Here is an 8,552-nt window from a genome sequence, read left to right as displayed (position 1 = left end):
CTCCCCCCCCCCCCCGGCACCACCACCACAATTATTATTATTATTATTAGTTTTTTAAAGAAAGACATTATTGGGCTTTTAAATTTTTTATATTTTGAGGTCGCACATATCTCGTGGCTCAAGTCCACTACGTAGGTAGCCCTGGGCCAAGGCCTAGCTTGCTAATGAGCTATTCGGCCCGTATATGGAGGTATTTTGCATTTTTGTCTGACTTTTAACCACTCAGCTCGAGCCCGTTGTTTCCAATATAGTTATCTCATCCTCCATCCATTTGCCTTCAATCAGGGTCGGTCCTCTGTATATTGGAACCCGAGGTAAAGTTCAAAAATTATGCCCCCTAAAATTAACGTAAATGTAAAATTCAACGATATATTATGCAAAATATTGTCAACTTAAAACTTAATATTAGAACAACAAACAAATATCTCAATCATTCACAATTAATGGAAAATATTATTTTCCTTTTTCTTCTTCCAATATTAATAATAAAATAAAATAAAAATAAAAAATAAAAACTTTTGAGCCAAAATAGACTCCCTATGGTTTTGGGCCTGAGGCACATGCCTCATTTGCCTGCCACAGGACCGGCTCTGCCTTCAATCATATCCATCCATCTACCACTCTCACACCCGTTATACAGTTACGCCACCTCCAACCTAAGTTGCGTCAGCCTCTTCTTCCACCTCCCAAAGTGCAGATCGCTCCCTGCCACTATCTCCCAACCACACTTACCCAACTTATTCCTCTTCCCTTCCAACTATACCCTCCTCCAAGCCCGTCTGACAACAGCGGTGTAGTCACTATCCTAGAAAAAGAATGGATTTAGTTAAGACATTATCAAACAATATTAGATACACGATCATACATAAAATTAAAAGCACCCATGTTCATCAAACACGACATTGATGATATTTCCATAGTTAGAACAAATTAATCGTTCGAATATCCTATAACAACCCAAAAAATCATAAAAATTGATAAATAATTCAGAGAATTTGGAAGATTACGTACTTTGTAATGTTGACCTTTTTATTTCACTTTAATTTTCCTTTTCTTTTCCTTTTTACGGATATGAGAACTATGAATAAAAAAGATTCAACTGATTATATTTGTTTTTATTTTTCTTTTTTTTTTTTATCACTTTTGTTATTTATCTCCATTTTCTATGAAAAAAATAAATTGTGACTAAAGATTCCCATGCTACTTTTTCCTTTTTTCATTATTTTTATTTTTTTTGAAAAAGATCAATTTGTAATTAAATTAAAAAATTTTATGTAAAAAAGACTAATTTGTAATTATATTTAAATATATATTGATTTCTTTTTATGTCATATTGATAATACTGAAAACTAAATTATTTTATTTTTTTTATCAAAAAAATATGAAATATATGCTATTTGATTATTATTTATTTAATTTAGTGACTTAAATCTTCATTATTTCAAAATATAGGTAGGAAAAAGGAAATTATAAGATCGAACATCTATCTCGTACGTGATAACTTCACAATATTGTATAAGATTCACATGAATTTTATTTTAAATGAAAGTCTTGAAACATCTTTTGAATTAGAATTCTATCAAAGTTCACTATATTCAAAAAACTTATCCCTTAAAAAAAATTATAATATTTTTTTTCTTTTCGACAGTACGATAATAATACACATCCATCTCCCGAGTTCTTCCACCCAATTCTTCGTTCTTTTCAGAAACAGGGTCTTAAAAAAAAATGAAGAATTCCTACCTGCCAGAAGATGCTATAATGCAGATCTTGTCAAGACTCCCTGTGAAAACCCTTCTCCGATTCAGGTGCGTATGAACCCAATGGTGCACCTTAATCTCATACCCTTCATTCGCCTCTTTGCACATCAGCCGCTCCGTTTCCAACCCTACTAGGCACTCCATTCTTTTTTCAAAATTACGTAATCCATTAATGTCGTTGGACCCCGTCGCCTTTGCCCCAATTGCAAAATTCAATCTTGCGCTGCATCAAGCCTCTAATATCTCCGAGGAAATTATTTATGTAGGCTCAATCAATGGCCTGGTTTGTATAACCAATCACTGTTGTGATTGGATCTGTGTGTGGAACCCTTCCACCAGATTCCTCAAAGAACTCCCACCTGCAACTGAAGTTCCAAGAATGGTTTCCATTGGTTTTGGTTGGGACCCCGCTGTTAATGATTACAAGGTAGTGAGACTTTGTTGTGGATGTCAGAATTTAGTAACTTGGGTTGAGGTATGGTCGGCCAGACCCACTTTACAATCTTGGAGGGAGATTAATGTTTATCACAACTTTTATGTTCAGCGATTGATTTGTCATGTGATACTGGAGGGATTCATTTATTGGATCGCCGTAAGTGACAGTAAACCTGTTGTCGTTTCCTTTATCGTGAGGTCCGAGGTACTGCGGGTGGTTCCCGTGCCAGAACTTTTACTCGAGGGGCTTCCGCTGCCACACCTTACACGATGGTATGATAATAGGCTACTCAATCGTTTTCTAATATTTGCTATGAATTGGAAAGAATCTTTTGCTTTGGTAGGATGTGCATCAGTGGAGCACAGAAAAATATATCAAGTATGGACAATGGAAAATGACGCGGTTGGGAAGGAATCATGGAGTAAGAAATTCACCTTTGAACTAGATATTGAACCTGTTTTCATTAGCTGTGTGAACGGAATACTTGTACTGAAAAAAGAAACGGGTGAACTGATTTTATATGACGTTGAAACCAGAGAAAGCAAGAAAATTGAAATTTTGGGAGTTGATGCTTGGGTGATTGGAGTTCACTACTACGTGGAGAGCTTACTCTCTATCAAGAGGGTTAGTTGGGCCTCGCTGCTATGCGATGGGTTTTCTCTCGATGAAGAGCTTAAATCTGCTTGGAGAAGGCACCTGCTTGCCTCCAAGCAGATTTATCCTTTATCCGGCCAGGCAAAGAAATTTGTCATTTCACAGTCTAGATACATTTCAAGAGGTGCATTGTACTAAAATACAAGTTCTAGAGGTTTGCTGAACTCAGATATATTTTTCATTATTTTGAATATCGAGAATTCGGTGAAAGTTATTACATTGACATTACATCCTAAATGCAAATTAGGGGGGAAAACGGAAAATTACCAAAAGAAAAATCCACAATGAATGACCCCTTCTATTTACTCACATATGTCAAAGATCTGGTCATCTATTTTTCTCAGATGGTAGATTTAAGCGAGTGAGTACATTTTGAAGCATTTATTGATTCTCTATAAATTTTTTGATTCTCATCACGTGGTTAAGCAGAAGCAATTGGTTTGTACCATCATTTCATTTTTCTAGAGGAGTTGGAAATGCCCCAAAAAAAAAGGGTAGTTCTACTTTTTTGACAGATTCTCACATTCATGTGGGATCCGCGTGGGACCCGAGTGAAAAAAATGATAAAAAATTGCTCCTCCCTCCTCCTATGAGTCTGTTTTGTCAGGGTGGGTGTCAAACCCTCCCTGTACAAACAGCAAGGTCCATTTCATTTTTCTAGAGGAGTTGGAACTTGGAAATGCCCCAAAAAAAGGGTAGTTCTATTTTTAATCTATTTTTCTGTTTCAATTCGATAATCATAGTAAAAAGTACAAAATATGGAATGGCATTGCACGATGCTTTTTCTTTGATCATCCCCTTTCCATAGCCTGGGTGATGCTAATAATTATTGAATTTGATCAACTTGAACTTCAGGGGGTTCACTAAGTTTAGCAGGACTGATTATGTGAAATATAAAACAGAATTGAAATTTATACATAACTATGTTGATATGTTCTTTTCGCATAACCACAGACTATGATCTATTTAACTCTGGGAACTCAAAGAAAAGCAACTCAGAAGGGCACAAAACAAAATTATAATTCAACTCTAGAGACTATGCTATATTTTGGTACAAAATTCAAATATTAATTTAATTTTAACAACGAAACACACAATAAATTTATATTTTTCAAATAATTAAAATAGCTTAAAATTCTATAAAATATATTAAAATTATATTTAACTAATGTCTAATCGAGTAATCATTTATTGTGGAATTGACAATTCAAATTCGTTTGTCCACTCTATTACTTTTATCCACTCATGCGATTGTGCTATATATTTTTTAACAAACAATAGATCGACGTCATTTTTATAGGTTTTATAACCAAAATTTGACCACCTCAAAATTCAGTGAGCAATCGAAGAAATTTTCAAAGTTTAATAAGTAATCAAAGACATTTTTCAAAATGTAGTGAGCAATTAAAGACATTTTCAAAGTTTGGTGAGCAATCGAAGACCTAACAATTTGTTAACTGCATGACAAGCCTCCACGTGTATATTTTCGTTAGTCACATCACTAATTTTGTCAAAGAATTGAAACAAATGTTAGGGTAGTGAGTAATGCCCAATATTTTAATAAGTTTAATGACCAAAACTCGATATTTTAAGTTTCAATGAATAATAGAAAACAGAGACATGAGTTCAATGACCATTGGGACAATTAACTCTAAAATGCCATTGAATGGAGTACAGGGAAGGAAGAGCTCCTTATAGGACTCTAAGTGCCGAAGGAACAAGAGAGCTACTAAAGGGCTACCTGTGACCTCAAGGTTATGAGCCTTGCGAGCTACCAAACTGTTCTACCCCGCGCTGAAGCCAAGGAATCCGAATATACAAAAGAGAATAAATGGATAGGATTGCTTTCGTGTGGCGAGGTGTATGGCTGTATGCTTATTTTGCTACGTGTATGATTAAGAGAGTGTTTGGGTGTTCTTAATATATATATATATATATATATATATATATATATGTGTGTGTGTGTGTGTGTGTGTGTGTGGGGGGGGGGGGGGGGGCGGAGAAAACCATAGCACCCGTTCTAGTAGATCCACAATTTCTATCCATTTATAAATTATTTCCAAAACGAAGGCTTAAATGCATTCATGTAGGTCTATATACTTACCATGTTAAAAATTTCAGTACCATAGTCTGAAATTAATTTTTGCAAACTACCTAAAAACAAAGCTAAGCAAAAATTTATGATGCAAAACTTGTGTTTACTTGACCATGTGTATCCACATGCCTAAGGCGGAATCAGTCAATTTGATGATAACCTACTTGACTCAATTGATTTGCTCAGAAAGATCAACATTGTGACTATTGATTAATTAGCAGTACTCTATAATTCATATTGATAGTCAGTCACCAAATTGAAATCCAAAGATACTAATATAATAATATTGCATGTTATGAAACGTCTACGGAATCCCATAAATGCATCCTACCCAAAATAGATTTCTTCACAAACATGACATCGATGATATTTCCATAGATGGAACAAATTAATCGTTCGAATATCCAATTAAAAAAAAAAATCATAACAATTGATAAATAATTCTCAGAAATTGGAAGATTTTGTACTTTGTAAATGTCAACTTTTTTATTTCTCTTTAATTTTTCCTTTTCCTTTCCCTTTTCCTTTTACATATATTAGAACAAAAAAAAAAAAAAAAAAAAAAAAAAAATTCAACTAATTATATTGGTTTTTATTTTTCTTTTTTTATTATGACTTTTATTATTTATCTCCATTTTCTATTAAAAAAATAAATAGTAAAGACTAATATATAATTATGATTAAATATATTGATTTATTGTTTACTCTTTAAAAGTATATCATATTGATGATATTGAAAACTAAATTATTTTCCTTTTTTTATCAAAAAAATAATGAAATATATACTATTTGATTATCATTTAATTAATTTTGTGTGTTAAATTTCTATTATTTCAAAATATAAGGAGGAAAAAGGAAATTATAGGATCGAACATCTATCTCGTATGTGATAACTTCACAAATATTGTATAAGATTCACATTATTTGAATTAGAATTCTATCAAAGTTCAAAAAAAGAATTCTATCAAAGCTTTCAAATAAAAAAAAAAAAAAAGTAATAATAATAATTATAATTTTTTTTTTATTTTTTTACAAAAGTACCATAATAATACACATCCCTCTCCCCGGGTTCTTCCACCCAATTAATTCGTACTTTTCGTAGACTGGATCTTAAAAAAAAAAAGAAAAAAATGAAGAGTTCACAAATCTCGTACCCTTCATTCGCCTCTTTGCACCTCAGCCGCTCTGTTTCCAACCCTACTTGGCACTCCATTCTTGTTCACGAATTAAGTAATTCATTAATGTCCTTCGACCCGTTGCTTTACCCCTGTCGAAAAATCCAATCTTGAGCTGGATCAAGCCTATAATATTTACAAGGAAATTATTTATGTAGGCTCAATCAATGGCTTGGTTTGTATAGCCAAGTGCCGTTATGGTTGGATCAGTGTATGGAACCCTTCCACCAGATTCGTCAAAGACCTCCTACCTCAACTGAAGTTCCAAAAATGTTAATAACTTGAGTTGAGGTATGGTCCGCCAGGTCCATTTTACAATCTTGGAGGGAAATTAAAGTTGATCACAACTTTATGTTCAGCGCTTGATTTGTGATCTGATACTGGAGGGATTCAATTATTGGATTGCCGTAAGTAACAGTAACCTGTTATCGTTTCCTTTAACGTGAGGTCCGGAGACTCCGATTAATTGCGGGTGGTTCCTGTGCTAAAACTTTAGAGAGCAGTAGATGTACACATGGTGTTGTACAAAATGGTTTACTTACACTCACAATGGAAGGGTGAGGGTCACATGTGAGGCCCAGGTGTATGTGAGAGTGATTGAAACATTTTATACAAATGTGTGAGTACAAATATCTTTATCCCAGAACTTTTACTCGAGGCGCTTCCGCTGCCACACCCATAGGCAAAGGGAGGTGGGGTTGGAGCCCCGCCCCGCCCCAGCCCAAAAGCAATTAACTTGTAAAAATTGGAAAATTCAGTCCAAATTATTGATGAAATTAATAGAGAAGAATAAAAATTAACCCAACCCAAAAATTAATTTTAGCCCAATTAACTTAATTCCCAACCCAAGCCCAATGTTCAATTATTCAAATTAAAATAGTTCATTTATAATCAAATTAGTTTATTATATTAGAAATAATTTTTATTGATTAAAGTAAAGATAAAATAACTTATTGTAGCATGTCACATGTTTGACTAAGCTTAAAAGAAATTTATTTTTTCTAACGTATTTTTTCTTATATTGCTTATTTATACTTATGAGTTAAAAATTTATTTATTTCGATCACAAAATGGATGTTATTATCAAAATAAGTAATATGTTCTGTACTTATTTTTATCAGTTAAAAATATATTTCTTAGAACATTGTCATAAATATTTAAAAATATATCTTAACCCATTTTGTTGTTAGTGTCAAAGAGTTTAACATTTTAAACTAATCTCGAGTGGCAAAGAGCATTTATTAAGAAAATTCAATTTTCAACCCACCATAACATATCTTCCTAGCTCCGCCCCAGGGCCCCACACCTCACACGATCAATGGCAGATGTAGCTCGCCCTAGCTGACTTCACCGGAACTGCCGACCGCCAGCCGTCGGGAGTGGACAATGGATTGGTTTGTTTTCAAATTTAAACATTTTCTTGGCTGTGTGCCTATGCCGCAACTGCTATTGTTGGGTCGACAATTTCAAATCTTTTTAGGCCTCTATTTTTTTTTTTTTTTAAATCAGGCCCAAAAAGCCCAGATGAGCATTCTCCAATCTATTACCATATAACTAGATTATTCCCTAAAGGCCTAAACATTAGTGACTAGTCCACTACCGCCAGCAAACTAGGGTAGATCGCACTTCGCAGACGGAGACTCGGAGAGAACCAGCTGACCAGCATTCTAGCACCAGGCAACCCGCAGCAGTAGCCAGCAGCAAGCTTTCCTTCCATTGAATCAATCCCGTTTCCGATTTCCTTCCCATCAAAATCAGTATTATTATAGGCTTTTTACCTGTTCTTGAATAAATACATAATTCTCTATTTCTCCATGTAACTTGTTAAATTGTAACCAATTTTTAATATTTCATAATTTTGTTTCAATATATATACATGAAAGTTTGATAACTTATAGTTATATTATTGTAGATTCAATGTACCGTATGTCATATAGACTACAGTACTGGTGAGTGGTGAAGTTGTGTTGGACAATTTTTCAATATTTGCTCAGTTTTCTCGGTTATATATAGATAATAGATGGTTTGGAAATTGCTGAGGATGGGCATTTACTTTATAATATCAATTTGTGAAGATATGATATGGATGAGGATGGCATAAATAAATTACGAATTCTATCATTCTTTTATGCTTATTTTTGTCCATTATTAATTCATTAGTTAGGATTAAAGAGTCCAATAAAATATTATAATGATATAAATCATTGAAGTTTTTAATTCAATCTCCATTAAGTAGTTTATTAAATCAATTTATTAGGAAAAAAACAATATTATTCATGCATATTTCACTGATTCGATCAATAAATGTTTTGTTCGGAATGAATGATTGAATTGGTTCAAGGCGAATAATTACTGATCCACACATCCTCTGTGATGATCCGAAATGAAATCATAGGCTATTAATTCAAGTTAAGAGAAAAGAAATAGGGAAA

The 8,552-nt window shown here is 33.5% G+C and overlaps 1 protein-coding gene across 1 annotated transcript; it reads left to right on the top strand.

The window, feature by feature from the left end:
• Positions 1-1,816: 1,816 nt before the first annotated feature.
• LOC111370074 (F-box protein CPR30-like) lies at positions 1,817-4,597 on the top strand. The gene is made up of 2 exons (XM_022991783.1): positions 1,817-2,981; positions 4,528-4,597. The coding sequence occupies exons 1-2, from the start codon at positions 1,933-1,935 to the stop codon at positions 4,595-4,597; spliced, it is 1,119 nt and encodes a 372-aa protein (XP_022847551.1). The 5' UTR covers positions 1,817-1,932.
• Positions 4,598-8,552: the final 3,955 nt, after the last annotated feature.

The sequence above is a fragment of the Olea europaea genome, chromosome 21, assembly GCF_002742605.1.
Source record: "Olea europaea var. sylvestris chromosome 21, O_europaea_v1, whole genome shotgun sequence".
Taxonomy (NCBI): Eukaryota; Viridiplantae; Streptophyta; class Magnoliopsida; order Lamiales; family Oleaceae; genus Olea; species Olea europaea.
Note: the sequence above shows the minus strand (reverse complement) of the source record. Positions and strands in the feature narration are given on the sequence as shown.